At 53.7% G+C, this 21,494-nt stretch overlaps 1 protein-coding gene across 7 annotated transcripts in view; it reads left to right on the plus strand.

Annotated features, from left to right (window-relative positions):
* MYRF (myelin regulatory factor) overlaps positions 1–21,494 on the plus strand; it is a 137,553-nt gene that overhangs the window by 93,195 nt on the left and 22,864 nt on the right. For 3 of the 7 annotated variants that reach the window (XM_074954651.1, XM_074954649.1, XM_074954654.1), the window contains 13 exons: positions 343–515; positions 879–1,002; positions 8,383–8,582; positions 9,359–9,431; positions 9,883–9,993; positions 10,777–10,867; positions 11,479–11,544; positions 13,178–13,378; positions 17,317–17,425; positions 17,901–18,010; positions 19,703–19,863; positions 20,652–20,724; positions 21,167–21,255. In XM_074954651.1, coding sequence (XP_074810752.1) covers positions 343–515; positions 879–1,002; positions 8,383–8,582; positions 9,359–9,431; positions 9,883–9,993; positions 10,777–10,867; positions 11,479–11,544; positions 13,178–13,378; positions 17,317–17,425; positions 17,901–18,010; positions 19,703–19,863; positions 20,652–20,724; positions 21,167–21,255 — 1,581 coding nt within the window. The remainder of the gene's footprint in view (positions 1–342; positions 516–878; positions 1,003–8,382; positions 8,583–9,358; positions 9,432–9,882; positions 9,994–10,776; positions 10,868–11,478; positions 11,545–13,177; positions 13,379–17,316; positions 17,426–17,900; positions 18,011–19,702; positions 19,864–20,651; positions 20,725–21,166; positions 21,256–21,494) is intronic. The other 4 variants (XM_074954652.1, XM_074954655.1, XM_074954653.1 and 1 more) reach the window with 3 other exon arrangements.

Here is a 21,494-nt window from a genome sequence, read left to right on the forward strand (position 1 = left end):
AGGGGGCAGTGGGGTGGGGAATGGAGGAGGTGTAGGGGTGGGGCATGGCGGTAAGGGGGCAGTGGGGTGGGGAATGGAGGAGGTGCAGGGGTGGGGCGTGGCAGAGGGGAGGGGCAATAATGACATGGAAAAGTAATGGGTCTCCCTTTACTGAGAGCACAAAGCCTTTAATTTTTAAACGTTTGAACCAGACGTTTGCCCTCACTTGAGCCCCTGCCCCTATCCTGCTCCTGCCGCTGGGGCCCATCAGCCCCCCGCTTGCCTTTTCCTTGGTGGAGGTTGACAGCTGCCCTGCTCGCTGCCTCGCAGCTCAGGGTTTGCTGTCCCGGTTGGTCTCTGCAGCCTCCCAGTTCACCCAGCCAAGAAGCGGAAACACTCAGAGTCGCCCCCCAACACACTCAACGCACAGATGCTCAACGGGATGATAAAGCAGGAGCCAGGTATGGGGTCTGTGCCACTCAACCCTGACAGAGTCCAAACGCCTCCCTGGCACCAGCAGGGGGCACTCTCACCAGGTATGTGCTCTTCGTCCCACCCCTCCCCCAACATTACCAAATACCTCCCTGGCACCAGCAGGGGGAGCTCTCCCCAGGTGGGGTGCACGGGAGAGGAGCCTGCAGGACAGAGTGAGAATGGAAGTGTCCCCCCAGATAAGCAAATGAGAGAGTTGTTCCTGGAGCTGAAAGTGCAGAGGGTGGATACTCTCCCTTTGGCCCTGGGTTGGGGCACAGAGCGCACGGATAGCGCAGTCAGGACATGGGCCCCCTGGGTGAGTGAGTGCAGAGTGGAAGTATCTCCCTTGCACCAGCATGGGGAGCTCTTGCCTGGTCAGGGACCTCACAGAAATGATTTCAGTAAATATTTCCCCATGGCTGCAGGGCTGATTCAAGACAACGACAGCTTAAACGGCTCCTACCTGGATCCCAACTACCAGTCTATAAAGTGGCAGCCGCATCAGCAGAACAAGTGGGTGACTCTCTACGATGCCAACTACAAGGAGCTGTGAGTAACTGACTGGTCCCCCAGAGATACAGCCACACTCATGTCTACCCCACCAGCCCTTTGTCCTCCCTTACCCTGGGAGTCGCAGGGGGACTTGGGGGGGCAGCGTTGTGCTGGAATCCCTGAGATCCTGCATCGGTCTCCATTGTAACCTGCCCAGGGGAAAGTTAATTCTCTGCGAGCGTGAAATGCCGGCTGACCCCAGGAACAGAGCTGTGTGTGAGCGGCTGATTGCACCATCCGAGGCAGGTCTGGCTATCGCCATCGCCTTACGTTACTCAGAGCACAGGCCAGCCCCGCTTAGCAGGAGCCTGTGATACCAAACCCAGCCCGTCTAAGGGTCTCTTTGGATCAGAGGGGCCTCTGCCCCCAGCTTCAGGCTCATCCACCGCCCTGAATTTTTAAAATGAACATTAACTCTCCTCTAAAGGCGTGAGACATGGCTCATCAAAAGAGACCCTGATCAGGAGTGTGGAGAAGTGGGCCGCTGGCTCCTGCTGCCCGCAGGCTTGGCGAGAGCTGGGGAGTAGCGACAGCGGGAAGGGAAACATGCAGAGGGAGTGGGGGGAGAGAAAGACAGAGGTTAAGTCTGCACTGGAGGTGGAATTCGCAGCTCAGGCAGACGTACCCAGGCCAGCTCTGATCCAGTCAGCACACTACGAACAGAAGCGTAGCTGCAGCGGTTCGAGTGGCAGGAGGGACTAGCTGCCCAAGTAAGTACCTCGCTTTCAGACAGGCTCGTAGTCAGGGTGGCTAACTCCTTGCGCAGCCGAGGCTACGCTGCCACGTTAGCATGGGTAGGTCTGCCCGAGCCGGAAATTACACCTCCAGCTCCAGATTAGACGTACCCAGAGAGAGCCAGACAGGGGGCAGGAGGAAGAGAGTTGCAGGGAGGGGAAGGCCAGGAGGCTGGGAGAGAGGGCGGAGATGGAGGGAAAGGCCAAGGGGCTGAGGTGGAGTTGAGGGGTGCAGAGAAATGCTGCGAGGGGGAGGGAAAGGCTGGGAGGCTGAAGTGGAGGGAAGGGCGGGGTGCAGGGAACAAGTGCGCGCAGCTCACAGGGCAAGGAAGATGAATGTTCAGGAAGAAATTGCTGCAAATCCTCCCCGCATTCCGGAAAGGTGACTGAACACTGGCAAGCAGCAGTCTGGATTCCAGGAGCGGCTAGTCCTGTAAACACCCCGTACTCCTCCTCAGGTCCCACCCAGCCAGTCTCTGTTTGGGGCCCTATTTTGGGGCTCGGGGGAGGGGCTTTGTTGTGCAGGATACCAGCTAAAATGAGAGAATGATCAGGCTTCGTCAGAACGACGTGCAGAGAAAAGGCCAAGGACTCATGGCAGGGCTGGCTCCGGGAGCAGGGAAGGGCGTGTGACCTAGGGAGGCTGCCTCAGATGCCAGAGTGTGTGGCCGCTGGTTCCAAGTTCCCACCGGGTGTGTAGCAACACTGCCTACCGCTGAGGTTCTCAGTGAATTAAACCCGATATTACAGCTGGGGAAAGTGAGGCACAGAGACATGACGGGACTTGCCCCCGTCACAGGATGAGCTTTTGGCAGATCTGGGAACAGAATCCAGCTGGGCTGACTCCCAGGCCTTTGCCTTAGTGGGAAGACCGTCCTTCCTCTCATGCAGAATTAACCTCTCTCTGGAAGGACAAAGCTGTTTGGGCCAGAGCCATGTGGGCAGCCAGAGGGGGTCACAGAAAGGGAGCAGGCCCAGCTGGCCTTTCCTTTCCAGGCCTCAAGGAGTGAAGGGAGAGCTGATCCTTAGGAGGCAGACCTAAGTTGTCTCTCACAGCTCAGCCATTTGGGAAAGCCCCGGCCGGGAGCCCACTGCAGCAGTGCTAGAATGAGAAGGCGGCTTTGACCTCTGCAAAGCTCTTGGAGCTTCTTGTGTACCAGCTCCAGAGCTAGATGTCGGGGGAAGATGAGGTGCTTTGTTCCAAACTGGAGGAGAATTGCAGCAGAGAGGTGGGTTCTCCACAGGGTTACTCCGAGCCAGGTGACCACGTGTGTGACTGGTTCTGTACTAGGTGTTTCGTTCTCCAGAAGAAGCCAGAGGGTTTTTAGCTCCAATCTCAGCCCTAGGGAGCTGAATTGTGGGATCAGAATCTCATCCTTTTCTTACTCTTGCCCTTCACATGGGTCCAGCAGGTGAGAGTGGGGAGCGAGCGCAGACCCACAGGAAATTGCTCAGGTTCCCAGCCCCGGGCTGCATTTCTCACCAGCCCCTGGGCAGGGCCGTCCTTACCTGTACGCAAAGCACGCAGCTGCATATAGGGCACCAGGAAATGTGGGGCACCAGGAAATGTGGGGCACCAAATTTCCTGGTGCCCTGCACAGCTGCGTGCTGCTTCAGCCCCTGCTCCAGCTCTTCCCCATGGCCTCTGCCCCTGCCCCTGCCCCACCTCTTCCCCACCCTAGCCCCGCCCCCACTCCCCTGAGCTCTGCAGCAGGGCCGGGCCTGCACTCACCGGCATCGGGAAGTGCAGCGACCCGGCCCCAGCCGCACCGCCAGTGAGTGCTGTGGGGTGGTTCCCCTCTGCCCCCCAAGCCAGCCCGCCCCCCACCGCAGAGGCCTGGGGCCCCACACCACCACCATCCCTCATGTCAGACACTGGCTTTGGGGAGTTCATAACCTTTCAGCTTCACTCAGCATTAGAAGAAATCACCTCTTCTCCAATCCTGAGCTTCTGAAACCTGCGTTAATCTACTTTTCATCAGTGGAGGCCTTTTGGCTAAAATAATCCATTTGACCCTAGACGACCTATTCCCAGGAGTTTGCCCTCTGACCTTCCCACTCTCACTGGAAAAAATTAGTGTGGCTTTGGCTGTGGCCTGAGTTTTGATTCGTTGAAATGAGGCAGATTGCAAGTCAATGAATAATCTTCATTCTCACTCTCAGTAGTGGAGCCTGGCACCTAAGGTCGTTTATCCCCCAATGCCAGATTGGCACCAAACGTCCATCAAGGATGGAACCATCCAGAGGACGCATTTAAAACCCAAGAAATGTATGTTAATTATCCCCATGGCCCAGGGTGCTGGAATTTTGTAGGCCAGTGCTTCATGGGGTATAATTCTGCATACCAGTGCCACCAAAGGCGGTGAGTTGAAACTTGGGGGAGATAGTTTCCAAGGGGATACAACACCCATCTGGCAGGAGGCCAGAGATGGTGTTTTTGCTGTTACAGGATGGATTTTTTAACAGTGAGGGTAAATAATTACTGGAGCAATTTACCAAGGGAGGTGGTGGATTCTCCATGCTTTAAATCAGGATTGGATGTGTCCTGCTAACAGAGCTCAACCAGGAGTTAGGGGCTTGACCCAGGGCTCGGACTAGAAGATCAGAATGGTCCCATCTGGCTTCAGAAGCTCTGAAATGGAATTTCCACATTAGACCCTGGATGTTTGCAGAGGATTGTTGTCCATGGAGATGACATCACTCACAGCCAATCAGAAAGCTCTGTCTATTTGGTGCTATGGGGAATGGAAGTATGGGGAATCATGTTCAGCTGGGCAGTGTGTTCTGGGAGGCAGAGGAGGGGGGACCCTCCGCGGGGTTTTCTCTGTGTGTGTGCGCATGTGTGTTGGGCAGCCATCAGCCCGAATGGACGTTAACCAGAACACATTTGGGAGGCTTCTGTTTGTTTTGTGAACTCCTCCCCCTCCTCCTCACTCGCTGTATCTCTCTTGGCTGCAGCTGGCACATGGTTCTCCCCTGGTACATCAGTGGCACATGCAGACCACCGCCCCTCCAGCAGGGCCCTGGTACCCTACGGAGTTCAGTGAGGTTGAGGCCCAGGGGGATGAGTGGAGGAGACTGTGCAGTTTCTGAAGGTGCAGCGATAGTGTAGGGCGGGAGTGAGTGAATTGTGTTTCTGTGCAAAGTGGGGGAGTGTGTGTCAGGGTGAGAGCGGTTATTAGGGGAGGGAGGGTCTGTGTGTATATGTGCATGCACACGGTTGGTACAGGGACCAGGGCCTGAGGAGCCCAGACTGCATGCTCTCAGAGACCCATTCACGAGGGACCAAGGGGAAAGACAGAAAGACCTGGATCAAATGACAGAGCTTGAGGAACAGGAGAGACCTAACCTGGAGGGCAGATAATCCCATTTCTGCCTGCTGCAGGGCTTTTACACCTTTCTCTGAAGCATCTAATGCCTGCCACTGTCAGAGACGGGCCAGGTCTTGGGTCTGATCCACGATGGGCAATTCGTACGTTGCTGAGAGAGAGGAACCCGCGAGAGCAGATGAAGGAGTTTAGTGGGAAGAAGTGGAAAGCAAAAATGAAGCTCTGAAGCTGTGAGGAAGGGGCAAGAGCGAGAGAGGGAAATTCCTCTCATTCTTTCTGGCTAAGGTAGCGCTCTCCACTTCCAGCATCTGCTTTTTGTTCAGGTCACATCTCAGGCAGACCAGGGTCCCTCTGCCACTCCAAGGAAGAAATAAATGGTTACTCATGGAGCTGTCCCGGCTTTACTCACCAGAGCCTGAATCACCAGGAAGACGTCATTCAACATTAACCCATTTGCCACTGGGGAGTCCAAAAAACACCACCCAGGGGGGTGGTGTGTTTCTGCTGGCGGAATGGTGGGAGACCAGTGAGGGGATGTGGCTTGTGGGGGAACCAGGAGCAGTGGGAGCAGGAACTGGCTGGCGAATGAACTTTGGGATGACATGAGGCTGGGTGATGCTTCTAAAAGAGGGACCCAACTTACTGTTTCTGTTGATGCTTTATGTTGTTGTTGTTCTGATCCAGTTTGTGTCACTGGAGTTTTAATTAAGAGTCTTGATTGGCTGATGGGAAACCTGGCAGTTACAAATCATTCGGGAAACAGTCATGAATCTGTAGGAGATCGCAGGTCGGGAGCTGAGGGCTGCACTTGCTACTTGCCAGAAGTCCTGAGGCTGCGCTTACTCGGCACTAAATGAAGTAGATGGCAGTGACCCTCATCAGAAGGCCGTGTGGTCTGTGAGGCCCTGTGACTGTGTCAAGAGCATAGGACTGGGAGTCGGGACACTTGGCGTCCAACCCCAACCCTGTTACTCTGTGACCTTAGGTCAGTCACCCATCCTCTATACCTCACTTCCCCATCTGTAAAATGGGGATAATGATACTGGTAATCATAAAATAAATGAAAACTATTACCCTTCTCATCAGGGTGGAAGTGCAGCCCATACAGCCAATGATATGAAAGCGTGAGCGAAAGATCCTTTCAATAAAGCTTGAATAAGTTGCATCCTCGCACATCTTCTGTCACCCGTGCATGATCCAGGTGCTTTTGCCAGTATGGAAATGCCCAGCGGGCAGTGTGGCTGGGCTGCCCAGATCAGGACGGGGCACTGCATACTGGGACTGTAGTCTTTGTGGGCCATGTTGCAGTGTTAAGGATGAAGATGGTCATGCTGAAGAATTTCCTGGACCACATTTCACCCACTGGCTGCTGTTCAGCTATCGCTCAAGTGAAAATACCCCATCTTCCAGGGAACCCACACATCTTGCCCTCGATTAGTTGGGTCTCTTGTGCGTGCTTAGCGGAATGAATTGCCTTTTGACCCCAGAAGAGAGGGGCTTCTTTTAGGCCAGGCTGGTAGTCGTGGCTCTGAATTGACTAGGCCTGAGGGAAGACGCCTGTATAAAAGGGAGCGACCCTCTCCTGCCTTTACTTCTGCCTACAAAGTCTGTCCAGTCTAATAGTCTGGTGGAGCCATAAGTCTTTCTGTCAGTGGCTGTCCTGCCCTCCCAGTCACTCCTGACCGACACTCAGACCTTTTGAAGCTCTGTTGTTCATTCATTCTAAAAATTAACACCTGGGAGGAGAGGAAGGTGGCATGGTTTTTTCTTTGGCGGAAGGATGCGCTGTACTTTTTAATGCCTAGTGTGAAAAATGAGTCCTGGCACCTGTAATTATGTGCAGATGCTCCCTGTGATTTGAAAATCGAGGAGAGGGGGGAAAAGATTGGATTTTGGTCTCCCAGTTGAAATGCTGAGTGAGTGACTGACTTGAGGGTGTTTCCTTTCCCACCTGTGCCAGGCAGGCAGTGCCCCGCAGAGGGGCCCTAGCCCAGAGTGCAGGCCAGGGATCTTGGGAGGTGGGAGAAAGGGGGACTTGGTGCGAAGGCCACATATTTTTGCCGTTCCCGTGGTAACCAGCCCATTAGGGAGATACAGATTAAACCTCCCCAGCTGGTGCGTGTGTTTCTTCTCTGTAGCCCAAGTTTCCCCGCCCAGCCAGGACGTGCCATGGTGGGAGCTGTTAGCAGTGGCAGCAGGTGGTTCTGATTTCCCCGGGAATCCGGCTGCTCGGGGCGGGTATAGCCTGGCAGCAAGGCCGGGATGGGTCACTTGGAGAACGGAACCCCATGAGGGGTCTCATCAGTCTCCTTGAAAGATCCTGTTCAGGAGAGAAACCCCCAGAGAATGTCCAGTGCCCCCCCACACCTCCATCCCTGCGTGGCTTCCTAGGTCAGCCTGATCCACCAGCACTGCCCCCTGTCCCGAGGAGCAGAATTCAGAAGTCAGATCGCAGACGTTAAGCAGGGCTGAACCTTGGGGGTGAGTGGATGGAAGACCTCCAAGGGCAAGGCAGGGGCAGCAGGATGTGCTCACTCTGAGTCTGTACGAAGTCAGTGCTCCAATGCCGGGCTCGAGGAGGGGCTGTGTGATTGGACGTGATGCCTCTCTGTTGCCTGGTGGTCATGAAAGATTCTGTGGCACCTTGTATAAGAGCTGGGAATGACCCTGGCGGCCTGAGCGAATTCCAAGTCAAATAACTATATTCCCTTTCGATCCGGAAACATTCTGCCAGCCTAAAATCCCCCCTGCAGCTTCCAGTGGCTATGGGATTCTCTTACGCTCTTTTCCCTAACCGGCTGCATAGAGCAGCTGTGCACAGTTAAACAGCTGCTTGTGTTTGAACCCAGAACTAGCCGTGGCACAGTCCTGTCAAGCACATCGGGATCCTTGGATAAATTACACTGTACACCAGAAGTTCGCACAAAGGGGTCTTTAGGTCACTGGTGACCCATGAAGCAGAGAGCCTGCTGGTGATCTGCACAGAGGTGGGCTAGTCACACGATGCTGGCTCCTCCTCCCAGTTTCCAGCTACTGAACTGCATTAAAAGACAACTAAAAATACATACAGTGCTTCCCTATTGTTACTTTCCCACATTAGCCATTCTTGTAGTTGCCACGGGGATGTTATTTGGTCGTAAACACGAGGAGAGCTGGTCTGTGTGATCATTAATGAGATGAGAAGTGTCTATGAAACACTCTGTCTGTTTATGCTGCTCCCCTGCTATAAATTATCAGACCACGCAGAGATATCAGTGGGTTGTTTTTCCTTCAGTCTAATGCCTGCTGCCTTTTCCCCCTACCTTGGTGCACAGCCCCCCACCTACGTACCGGGTGGATGCGGACAAAGGGTTCAACTTCTCCGTGGGCGACGATGCCTTCGTGTGCCAGAAGAAGAATCACTTCCAGGTCACGGTCTACATTGGCATGATCGGAGATCCCAAGTATGTGAAGACCCCTGAGGGCCTGAAGCCCCTCGACTGCTTCTACCTGAAGCTGCATGGAGTGAAGGCAAGTTCTGGGGGAAGGGGGAGAACCCTGCAAGAGCTGAAGGCCATTTCAGGGTGCATGTGCGAGCATGTGTGTCAATGTCCGTAGGCCCAAAGGCAGTGTTGTTACCGTGTGTATGATCTTGTCAGTCTCTGGGTGGGAATGATGAGCATTATATCACTGTGTACTGTTTGTGGGTGAGTGGGTCAGTGAGTGGAGCCTGCGTAGGGGAGCCAACGTGTGTGATACAAGCATATGTGATCCGGCCTGCATGTGTGGAAATCACAAGTTTTGCGTGACCAGGACGTTACCTAAAGGAAGGATAGGAGCCTTGTGCCATAGCCCCATCTGCTGGGTGAAGTCTAGTCACGAGAGAACAGGCAGTAAAGAGGGTTCCCCTGGGCAATCTGGCAGGGCTCTGTATGTGTGTATGTACATCAGTGCCTGTACATTTGAGTCTGTGTGTGAGGAGCAAGGAAGAGGCCGTCTGGCCCTGCTGGTACAGAGAACTCCTGCCCTCTCTTACAGCTGGAGAAGAGGATGGGAGGTACAGGCAATGGTAAGGGGACAAAGTAAACCTGGTCTTTTCTGAGCAGTGGTTATGGTGCCAGTGAGGCAAATTCCCAGGGGGTAATTATGGGTGCCCAGACACTGGGGAGATTATTGCTGTTGATGTACTTTGGGTAAGTGGCCGGATAGATTGTCCTTGGGACAATGGTGATGAGGGAAAAGGGGCTGAGAGAGGGGAAAGCCATGCCATTCCACTCTCTGTAATGTTCCTGGATCTTTCCCTTCAGTTAGAGGCCTTGAACCAATCGATCAACATAGAGCAGTCGCAGTCTGACCGCAGCAAACGGCCCTTCAACCCTGTCACGTGAGTACTGCCCAGGGCGTGGCGGCCTGAAGGTGGGGAGCCTGTCACAGGAGAGCCACCCAAGGAGGGGGAGATTGAGGGACCCTGGGATGAGGACCCCTGAGGGTAGGAAGGCAGAGTGGGGCGAGGGGGTACTACGGGGTGCTGGCATGGAGGGCTCAGGCGGGGAGTGTATTTAAAGTGTTCTCGCTCTCTGTCTCCTTCACTTCCCAAAACAATGACTCCTCTCCGCTCCATGCCCAGAGCTCACTAACCTGTGGTGGGTCCCCCTGGCCGCCAGAGCCTGATCTGAGGCATTTTGGCAACACCCCTTGAAGTGAGGAAGAGGTGGGAGTTCCCTAGATGGTTGCAGCTGGGGGCTGATCTTCCCACGTGAGGGGAAATGGCCGCTCTCCATGCGGCCTCCTTTCCAGCTCTGTGTCCTCAGTGGCTCCTCTGCTTCCCCTTCCAGGGTCAACCTGCCTCCAGAGCAGGTCACGAAGGTCACTGTGGGGCGGCTGCACTTCAGCGAGACCACGGCTAATAACATGAGGAAGAAGGGCAAGCCCAACCCTGACCAGAGGTACGGAGCAGCATGGTTCCCTCCGAGCCTGTGACGGGGGGTTGGCGGGACTGCAAACGTGGGACTCGGGGAGGCTGAACTGGGGAGCAGAGTGCTGCAGAGCTGCCCCTGGCGGCTGGGAGCACGGCTGCTTCGTGCAGGCCGCCTTGACGGGCAGAACGGAAAGGGGGTGTGGGGATGGTGCTGAGGAGCTGTCCTGCCAGGCACTGAATGCACTGGCTGAAGTGTTTGCAGGGAGAGCCCCTGGACAAGCAGTCATGACTGTCTGAAAGCTGGGCCCTGGGCTCCAGCAGCGCCGTGGCCCCTGGCGCCGTGCTGAGGAGCTGGCTTGATATCGACCGAGAGGGAAGAGCATACCCTACTCAGTCACTAGCACCAGTCACCGTGGTTACCTGGGTTTCTTTTGCAACCTCCGGTCCAAATACCGAGCTGAGCCCAGCCCTGCTGAACCTGTGAGCAGTGGTTGGACCGCAGCCAGGGCAGGCTGCAGGCCTTGGAGGAGACCGGGCAGTCGATGAAGACTTGTAGACTCGGCTACAGTAGAAGAGTGCTGCCATGGGGGCAGCAGATGTTTGGAGACCTGAGTGCTAACTGGATCAGACAGTGCCCGTGAGAGGCGTGTCCCTGTCTGGGGGAAGTGTAGGAATTCCAGCTGTGCCCGCCGTGGCGTGGGGACCTCCCTGTCTGTCTGAGGGGAGGCAGTATCCACCATGCCTCTCCCCTCCGGGGGGATGCGCTCCCTTCCTGCTGCAGATGACCCTAGTGGGTGTCTGTCATTCGCAGGTACTTCATGCTCGTCGTGGCCCTGCAGGCCCATGCCCAGAACCAGACCTACACGCTGGCTGCCCACATTTCCGAGCGCATCATCGTCAGAGTAAGTTTTCTCCTGACTCACAGAACACCCCTATCCTCTTGCCCCCTTCTCCTGGCTTTTCAGTTCCCCCACCAACCCTTTGCCTGGCTCTTCAAGACCCCTGCTGCCCTTCCCCCCTTTCTCTGCCTGGCTTTCTGGGACCCCGCTCCCGATCCTTCCCGCACTTTATGAAGAAGGCAGCCCACGTGTTCCTGCAGGAACCCAGCACAGAGAGACACGGACAGAGAAGAAGGCACATTCTCCAGGAGGGGAGTGCAAGGCTGGGGATGCGTTGCCCGGGAAGGGGCTGTGGGGAGCGAGGGAACGGTCTTGGGACTTTCACTGGGTGTCCTGGCTGAATTTTCCAGATGCCTGAGGGGCAGCAGTGCTGAAGGCTGGAGTCAAGGCCAGGCAGGAAAGAGACTGGATTCCCCTGACAGGTTCTCCCAGCATTCAGCTAGTCGAGCTCTTGTCTCCTATGGGGAACAGGAGCGTAGGGGTCTGAGGAACATAGCTCAGTTTTGGCCCCGCGTGGCCGCTCAGAAGCAGGAAGCAGTGAGAGTCAGGCTGTGACAATATGATTGGCTGTCTCCGCCCTGCCGCCTTTTAAGTGCTTTGTCCGTTTCCTCTAGCAAAGGGCCAGTTCGGGGGTAAAACACAAACGGAGGGCGGACGGGGACCCCGGAGTCTGCAGACAAGTAAGTACATGACAAGCTATGCAGCCTCCGGGGGGCTCCACAACAGAGCTGTGGGAAAAGCGGACAGCCTGGACCACACAGACTCAACCCCTGAGCAGGGCACAGCTGCAGCCATGGCCTAGCCAGTGCCGAGATGAGATACAGACCAGTAGCTCCTGTGAGAGACCCCCCCCCCCAGCAGCACCTTGCAGGATTCAGTACGATCCTTGCTCCAGGGAGGGAGAGTTGGCACGTCCTGGTAGCCCCCTGCTCTCATGCAGTCCCAGTCCCAGCAGCACTGGCCTCCGGGGAGATGAGTCTGTGTGGTCCTTATTTTGGGTAGGGAGAGCGTCAGTACAATTCCAGGGGCTCAGGTAGTGTAAGGCTCAGGAAATGGGAGTGGAAAGGTGCGGACACAGATTCTATTGGCCAGTGCCTGCTGAGAGAGTCTCGATCAGAGATGGTGATCGGAGAGCAGAGAACACCCCACTGCAGGGCTGTTTCCTCACAAAGTGCAGGCAGGGCTTTGTTGCCACAGGCTTGGGGAGCAAAGTCCTCACCCCTCCTCGGCCCACGCAGAACCCCTGTCTCCTGCTCCTCTGTCTGGTTTCACTGCATTGCTTCATTCTGCCGCAGAGCTCTGCATCACGCCCAAAACGACCCCAGGGCTGTGCGTGTCCTCTGCTGGCCGTGCCGCCCTGCACTGGGAGGGGGAGTTCAGGCAGGTTGCTTCCCTAGCAGCCTCCTGGGGAGCTGGTACTGCTGCCTTTCGAGCTCTGCGGTCACAGCCTGATAACCGTTCAAGTACCTACGCCTGAGCTTTTCCATCGGCGGCTGGACGGGGAGCCTCCTAGGGTGTGTCTGCACTGCGATAAACACCCCGCAGCCTGGCCACGACTGGCTGGGGCAGCAGGCTCAGGCTATGGGGCTGTGAAATTGCTGTGTAGACGTTCGGGCTCAGGCTGGAGCCTGTGCTCTGAGACCCCGCAGGGGGGAAGGATCTCAGAGCTCGGCCTCCTGCCTGAACCCGAACATCTACACTGCAATTTTACAGCCCCGCAAGCCTGAGTCATCTGACCTGAGGCTTGGGGCCGTGGATATTTTATCAGATGCGTATCCTGACATTGCTGGGTTCGCAGGCACTTGCCAGTTAAACCCAGCACGGCTCCTTGTCCTTCCCAGGCTGCCCTGGGCTCACAGAGGTTCCATCCCACCTCACATACAAGGTAACCTTAGAATAAGGGCGCAGCCTGGCTGCACGGTTCAGTCTTGACGCAGGCTCCGTTGCTGCTCCTTAAGCCCGTTTACCACATTTCCCCATCCCCGCTGGTGACTGGAAGCCTGGGCTAGAACGTGGATGCCCTCAACCGTGACAGGCAGCCATGATCACTCCGGGGTCTTCTCATCACACAGGGGTGTAATCCTCTGTGTGGGGGCATCCAAACACTGTCTACCCCAGCTGCGCATGTTGCCCTGGCCCTCTGGTGCGTGTTTCAAGGGGATGAGTCTGGGGGGTCCCTGCTTAGGATTCTGTTGAAGCCCCCCGTGCTCATGCTGTCTCCGCCTACCAGCACCGGCCCCTCCTCTCTTTGGTTTCGTCTCTCTGCTGCTGCTCTGGATGCTCTTCAGTCGCTGCCCTCTTGCTTCTCCACAGGCCTCTAACCCGGGTCAGTTTGAGAGTGACAGCGACGTCCTCTGGCAGCGGGCTCAGCTCCCTGACACGGTCTTTCACCACGGCCGAGTCGGCATCAACACCGACCGCCCCGATGAAGCCCTGGTGGTCCATGGCAACGTGAAGGTCATGGGCTCACTGATGCACCCATCAGATATCCGAGCAAAAGATGACATTCAGGAGGTGAGAGCTGGGGAAGGCTGGCAGGACACAGGAGGCCAGTCTGAGTTGGGTGGTGGGGCTGGAGAGGCACCTAAATCAGAGTTTCTATCAAATGACTGGAGGATAGCTAATGTGATGCCAATTTTTTAAAAAGGGCTCCAGAGGTGACCCTGGCAACTGCAGGTCGGTAAGCCTGACTTCAGTACCGTGCAAACTGGTTGAAACTATAGTAAAGAACAGAATTGTCAGACACATAGATAAACATAATTTGTTGGGGAAAAGTCAACATGGTGTTTGTAAAGGAAATCATGCCTCATCAATCTACTAGAATTTTTTAAGGGGGTCAACAAGCATGTGGACAAGGGGGAATCCAGTGGATATAGTGTACTTAGATTTTCAAAAAGCCTTTGACAAGATCCCTCACCAAAGGCTCTTAAGCAAAGTAAGCTGTCATGGGGTAAGAGGGAAGGTCCTCTTATGGATTGGTAACTGGTTAAAAGATAGGAAACAAAGGGTAGGAATAAATGGTCAGTTTTCAGAATGGAGAGAGGTAAATAATGGTGTTCCCAAGAGGTCTATACTAGGACCAGTCCTAGTCAACAGATTCATAAATGATCTGGAAAAAGGGGTAAACAGTGAGGTGGCAAAATTTGCAGATGATACAAAACTATTCAATAAAGTCCCAGGCAGCCTGGGAAGAGTTACAAAGGGATCTCTCAAAACTGGCTGACTGGGCAACCAAATGGCAGATGAAATTCAGTGTTGATAAATGCAAAGCAATGCACATTGGAAAACATAATCCCAACAATAGATATAAAATGTTGGGGTCTAAATTAGCTGTTACCACTCAAGAAAGAGATCTTGGAGTCATTGTGGATAGTTCTCTGAAAACATCCACTCAATGTGGTTTTACAAAAGGTCGATCGTGCCTTTTACAAAAGGTAGATCGTTAAACCAACCTGATCTCCTTCTTTGAGAAAGTAACAGATTTTTTTAGACAAAGGAAACGCAGTGGATCTAATTTACCTAGATTTCAGTAGGGCGTTTGATACCGTGCCACATGGGGAATTATTAGTTAAATTGGAAAAGATGGGGATCAATATGAACATTGAAAGGTGGATAAGGAATTGGTTAAAGGGGAGACTACAGTGGGTCCTACGGAAAGGTGAATTGTCAGGCTGGAGGGAGGTTACCAGTGGAGTTCCTCAAGGATCAGTTTTGGGACCAATCTTATTTAATCTTTTTATTACTGACTTCGGCACAAAAAGTGGGAGTGTGCTAATAAAGTTTGCGGATGATACAAAGCTGGGAGGTATTTCCAATTTAGAGAAGGACCGGGATATCATACAGGAGGATCTGGATGACCTTGTAAACTGGAGTAATAGTAATAGGATGAAATTTAATAGTCAGAAGTGTAAGGTTATACATTTAGGGATTAATAACAAGAATTTTAGTTATAAGCTGGGGATGCATCAGTTAGAAGTAATGGAGGAGGAGAAGGACCTTGGAGTAGTGGTTGATCATAGGATGACTATGAGCCGCCAATGTGATATGGCCGTGAAAAAAGCTAATGCGGTCTTGGGATGCATCAGGAGAGGTATTTCCAGTAGGGATAAGGAGGTTTTAGTACCGTTATACAACCACTGGTGAGACCTCATCTGGAATACTGTGTGCAGTTCTGGTCTCCCATGTTTAAGAAGGCTGAATTCAAACTGGAACAGGTACAGAGAAGGGCTACTAGGATGATCCGAGGAATGGAAAACCTGTTTTATGAAAGGAGACTCAAGGAGCTTGGCTTGTTTAGCCTAACTAAAAGAAGGTTGAGGGGAGATATGATTGCTCTCTATAAATATATCAGAGGGATAAATACTGGAGAGGGAGAGGAATTATTTAAGCTCAGCACCAATGTGGACACAAGATCAAATGGATATAAACTGGCCACCAGGAAGTTTAGACTTGAAATTAGACAAAGGTTTCTAACCATCAGAGGAGTGAAGTTTTGGAATAGCCTTCCAAGGGAAGCAGTGGGGGCGAAAGATCTATCTGGCTTTAAGATTAAACTCGATAAGTTTATGGAGGAGATGGTATGATGGGATAACATGATTTTGGTAATTAATTGATCTTTAAATATTCATGGTAAATAGGCCTAATGGCCTGTGATGGGATGTTAGATGGGGTGGGATCTGAGTTACCCAGGAAAGAATTTTCTGTAGTATCTGGCTGCTGAATCTTGCCCATATGCTCAGGGTTCAGCTGATGGCCATATTTGGGGTCGGGAAGGAATTTTCCTCCAGGACAGATTGGAAGAGGCCCTGGAGGTTTTTCGCCTTCCTCTGTAGCATGGGGCACGGGTCACTTGCTGGAGGATTCTCTGCTCCTTGAAGTCTTTAAACCACGACTTGAGGACTTCAATAGCTCAGACATAGGTGAGGTTTTTCACAGGAGTGGGTGGGTGAGATTCTGTTGCCTGCGTTGTGCAGGAGGTCAGACTAGATGATCATAATGGTCCCTTCTGACCTTAGTATCTATGAATCTATGTGCAGCAGCAGTCCAAAAAGCAAACAGAATGTTGGGAATCATTAAGAAAGGGGTAGATAATAAGACAGAAAATATCATGTTGCCTCTATATAAATCCATGGTACGCCCACATCTTGAATACTGTGTGCAGATGTGGTCACTCCACTGCAGAAAAGGTATATTGGAATTGGAAAAGGTTCAGAAAAGCGCAACAAAAATTATTAGGGGTATGGAACGGCTGCCATATGAGGAGCGATTAATAAGATGGGGGACTTTTCAGCTTGGAAAAGAGATGACTAAGTGGGGATATGATAGAGGTCTATAAAATCATGACTGGTGTGAAGAAAGTAAATAAGGAAGTGTTATTTACTCCTCATAACACAAGAACTAGGGGTCATCACATGAAATTAATAGGCAGCAGGTTTAAAACAAACAAAAGGAAGTATTTTTTCACACAACACACAGTCAACCTGTGGAACTCCTTGCCAGAGGATGTGAAGGCCAAGACTATAACGGTTCAAAAAAGAACTAGATAAGTTCATGGAGGATAGGTCCAACAATGGCTATTAGCCGGGATGGGCAGGGATGGTGTCCCTAGCCTCTGTTTGCCAGAAGCTGGGAATGGGCGACAAGGGATGGATCACTTGATGATTACCTGTTCTGTTCGTTCCCTCTGGGGCACCTGGCATTGGCCACTGTTGGAAAAGAGGATACTGGGCTAGATGGACCCTTGGTCTGACCCAGTATGGCTGTTCTTATGTTCTAAATGTTCGTATATTGGTGTGAGCATGCTCCATCTGCACAGCTGAGCAGGAAAGCCCTTGAGTACAGAGTTTCTGGAGAGCATGTGAGCTGCCTCATGCCCTGCAGGCCGGAAATCCCATGAGAACAGAACAGCCTCTCTCCAAGGCATGGCTTGTCTCATGGAATTTCAGCTCTTCTTCTAGCTGGAACCAGAAAGTGCCAAACAACAAATATGAAAACCACCAAAGACATCAAGCCAAACTTTATCCAGCCTCAGATCAGAGCCAGTCAGAGCCTTGCGGGAAGGTCCTGGTGGGTTCTTAATTTAACTGATCTGGATAATCTCTTCCAGCAAGGTCAAATGCTACTAGATGCAGTGAGGTCTTAAAATCTCAGAGAGCTGTCTTTGCCCCTTCCCATGGTGTGTGGGGGTGTGATGGGGCTCGCTCCCTTTTCTCGAGTCATTTGACCTGGTCCTTTTTTGATAAATCCTGGATTTTAATCCTGGCTACGACTGTTAGCAGACTGTATCCAGCAGGTGGGTGTTCTCATTCCGGGTCTGGTGTCTATGAGACCTGTCGCTGTGGGCACTGATGAGAGCCCTCGTGGCCATTGCTCTTTGCTACCTGGGGCCAGATTCTTGGACTTTTAAAGAACAGCGTCCTACTTATAGATCCCATGTGTTCGCCTTGTCCCAGGTGGACACCACAGAACAGCTGAAGAGGATCTCCCGTATGCGGCTGGTGCACTATAACTACAAGCCAGAGTTTGCCGCCACTGTGGGCATTGAAAGCACGTCTGAGACAGGTACAGTTCCTGCACCAACCCACGGGCGTCATCCTCACAGTTGTATACTACGGGGGAGTTCTAGTGCAAACTAACGTTGCTCCTTAATCATAACTCGCAGCGCCTCCTGCTGCTCCATGCCAGCTGAGCTGATGCCTCTCAATCCTGCCCTGCAGCAGTCCAAAGAAAGTGTAGAATCCAAATATGATATACAAAGAACCTGGGAATCAGTCTTTATCCAGTTGTTCCTTTCCCAGCTGTTTTTCACTGGCTTTAGCCTGAGGTTACATTCTGGCTATGCACGGGCCTTTCAGGAAATTAAGTCCCCTACACTCTGTCTTGGCAGCTCAGGGGTGGATATTGGTTTCTTATTAATTGCTGCGTAGTGTGTGGGGTTCATGTCGGCAACCAAGTGTCTCATGAGAAGAAGTCAGCTATTGTGGAAGGCGTTTCGGGGGCCAGAACCATGGTGATTGGTGCTGTGGTTTCTGTGCAGGTGTCATTGCTCAGGAAGTGAAGGAGATTCTTCCCGAAGCAGTGAAAGACACTGGGGACATGGTCTTTGCCAATGGGAAAACCATCGAGAACTTCCTGGTGGTGAATAAGGTTAGTGGTACCCTCCACAGAGCACATGGGGGATGAGTAAGAACTGGTGATTAAAAGGGTGGGGGGAGGATGGTGAATTTTGGTGTGTTTTCTTTTTCCCCTTCACGTAAAGGTAGAGGTGAAACAGAGTCAAAATCTGACGCCTGGGAAATGGTCTCTTACCAACACTTGTAAACCAAGTCTCTCCTGCTTGAGTTTCAGCCAGATGTGTTCTGTGAGCTAGCATTGGCATCACTCCGCAACCTGGACTCTGGACTCGTCCTTCCTGGTTGGTGAGGGCCGCTGGGGAAGACCTGAGCCCAAAATTAGTGGGCATTGACAGCAGTTTTTGAGGGAGGGCAGGTTCCTGGCTTCCTTTAAGCAGGCTGTTCCGAGGCCTGTGCCCCATCCCGAAAAAGCTACTTGCCAAATTAAGACTCTGTATCTAATCTTCCCATTCTGGTTCAGCTGACAGAGGAGGTTGTGGTGAGATAGCTTGGAGTACCTGGCTCCCTCAGATCTCCTCGGCTCTGGACAGTCTTGATCCAGACCCAGGTGTGGCCTGAGGCCACATTAGCTCCATTGGAGATGATCTCCACCAGCAGGGGATAAAAGTCAGGCATCCATGCTGATCTCACTAGGTTTACCAGCTGCCTTTCGTGTTGCTGGCCATGGTGTTTGGTTGACTTGCCTGTAGACCATAGTGGGAATGAACAGGGCCGATCTTGGGTGCCTCCGTTCCTTTCTGGCTGTGGATCAATTCCCCTCTGCAGTTAGATGACCAGATGGCAACAGTGGCCAGGCATGTCTTTTTTCATCTGACTCTTGTAGGACCTTGTTACTGCCCCTTGTGGTTTTTGTACACTACCAATTGGATTCCTGCGGTGCACCCTACAGGGAAGCAGGAGCTGGGGCCAAGCATGGTGGGGGCCTGCCTGTTTATGTGGGGTGTCTTGCAAGGAGCATGTTATGCTGGGGCTGGATGATCTGCACTGGCTGCCTGCTGGTCGCCAGGGAGAGTTTAACGTGTTGGTTTTGAGCTGGGACCTGCCTATTACGATGAATTACCTGCGGGGTCCAGAGGCCCCAAGCAAGGACCAGGCCCCCACTGTGCTAGGCACATAGATCAAACAGTTGTGCACAGGGCTCAGGCTGGGATTGTGACAAGACCCAGTGCAGGGAAGAAACAGGGAAAAGGGCTTGGGGGTAACGAGGCGATGCCTGCGAGTGTGCCTCTCCCCCACCCCCATGGGACAGCACCGCAGTTGTGAGCAGTGGGGCCTGGGACTGGAGTGCCCTGGTGTACTGGAGAAGCCGAGGCTGGCAGGGTGCTCACTCTCAGAGTGTCAGGATTTGGGGGTGTAGGCGAATGTCTCTTTTGTTGAGAAGGACTGTACATTGACAGGTTGCCAAGGCCTGCTGGTGCCCGAGAGACCCTTCTTTATCCAGATTTGTTACCAACTGAAGTAAGCGCATTAAAAAATGTGTAGAAATATCAGTGTCCCAATGGCTAGGCCGTGGTTGGGTGGGTTTCCTCTCGTGCCTTTCCCCCGCCGGGGTGCTGAGCGACACATTGTGACCTTTCCACTGGGGAAGGGCAGGTCTGCAGTGGCTCAAGAGATCTGAAGGAGGCCAGGCAGATCTGTGTGTGTGTGTGTGTGTGTCCCTCTACTCCCGGAGAGGGCTCACGCAGAACGATGTGGCCCCTGGCAGGAGCGGATCTTCATGGAGAATGTCGGGGCAGTGAAGGAGCTCTGCAAGCTGACCGACAACCTGGAGACCCGCATTGATGAGCTGGAGAGGTGGAGTCACAAGCTGGCTAAGCTCAAGCGTCTGGACAGCATGAAGTCAACGGTCAGCTCTGGGGCATTCAGGTACAGGCACCCTCCCTCCATCTCCAAACATGGGGCCGGGGAGCAGAAAGGAGCATCCCACCTCAGGCCTGTACACCAGTCAGCCTGCACTGGGGGGAATACAGGGAGATTCCTGCCCGGGCAATGGGGTGGGGGTGCAGGGAGATTTCCTCTTGGGCACAGGCAGCCTGGTGTTGGGGGTGGGTGCAGGGAAATTCCTCCTTGGATCCAGGCAGCCTGGCACTGCGGGAAGGGAGCAATACAGGGAGATTCCCCCTTGGGCACTGGCTGCCTGGCACTGCCATGGGGGGTATACAGGGAGATTCCCCTTCGGGCTCTGTCTGCCTGGCAGTCGGGGAAATCAGGATTTGGTGCAGTGCTGGGATAATGGGGACTGGAGATGATCCATGAGCTGCTGTTGGGGAAACAAACTGAACCTCGGGCTGTGTACGAGACTCCAGCATGGAAATGGCAGCCCGGTCCGACTCGACCGTCCATCCCAGGGCGAGCCACATCCTGAGGGTTAATGCTTTTTGACCCGTGAGGAGCAGGTGAAGCCCATTTTGCAGGCCCTACCTGCAGGATGGCTTGGTGAGGGGGCAGAGCTCACCCTGTTTCCTTTCACCCGTTGGAGCCTTCGCCAACAACTGGGCTGTTGGACAGGGCCCTTTAGCCCAGCATGGTGCTCAAAGCTTTCCTCCTGCAGTTACTGAGTCAGGTACACAACCTGCACCCCATTGCCATCCAGTGGGTTCCCCTGGAGTCCCAGCCAGACACATCCCACCTTAATGCCTCTTCTCTGCTTGCAGCCAAACAGGAAGTCAGTTCAGCCGTGCAGGAAGTGTGCCCCACAAAAAGAGGCCCCCCAAAATGGCCAGCAAGGTATGGGAGCCTTTTGCGAAGGGATGTGGGGTTTGACATTCGGAGGGCTGTGTGTCTGGACAGTGTGGGTGTGTCTGGCACAGCGGTGCAGAGCCTGGGGGCTGTGTTCTGCAGTGGGGGACATGTGAGCAGGCCCTATGTTGGGCCAGAGCTAGCGCTGTCCTCCTCCTCCTACTCCTTCTCCCGCGCCCAGTGCCCTGCGGCCATCCTGCCTCTCACAGCAGGATGAGCCAATGCCTTGTGGATGAGCCATCCTGCTGCTGCTGCTTCAGTGACCACCAAAGGGCATGGTGTGATGCAGGAGGAATGGCCTCCCACACTGCAGTCCTCCCATCCCGGGGAAGGCTGGGGCCAGGGGGAGAGGCCCCAGGGCAGAGTGGAATAGAAATGCAGTGAGCCCTGCACTGGGCGGGCAGTTGATTCCCCTGCATTTGTCCTGCAGTCCCCGTCTGTTGTCACGGAACAAGCCTGCATCAGCCAGCGCTTCCTGCAAGGAACCATCATCGCCCTGGTCGTCGTCATGGCGTTCAGGTGAGAGACTGCACAGCCCCACAGCTGCTAGCTGCCCTCGGCACTGGGAGGCGCTTCCCCTGCCCCATGGCACAGCCAGGGTGGGGACTAGCCTGCGGAGATTCCCGCACCCCATGGCACAGCCAGGGTGGGGACTAGCCTGCGGAGATTCCCGCACCCCATGGCACAGCCAGGGTGGGGACTAGCCTGGGGAGATTCCCGCACCCCATGGCACAGCCAGGGTGGGGACTAGCCTGGGG

Source organism: Natator depressus, chromosome 6 (assembly GCF_965152275.1).
Source record: "Natator depressus isolate rNatDep1 chromosome 6, rNatDep2.hap1, whole genome shotgun sequence".
NCBI classification, from domain to species: Eukaryota; Metazoa; Chordata; order Testudines; family Cheloniidae; genus Natator; species Natator depressus.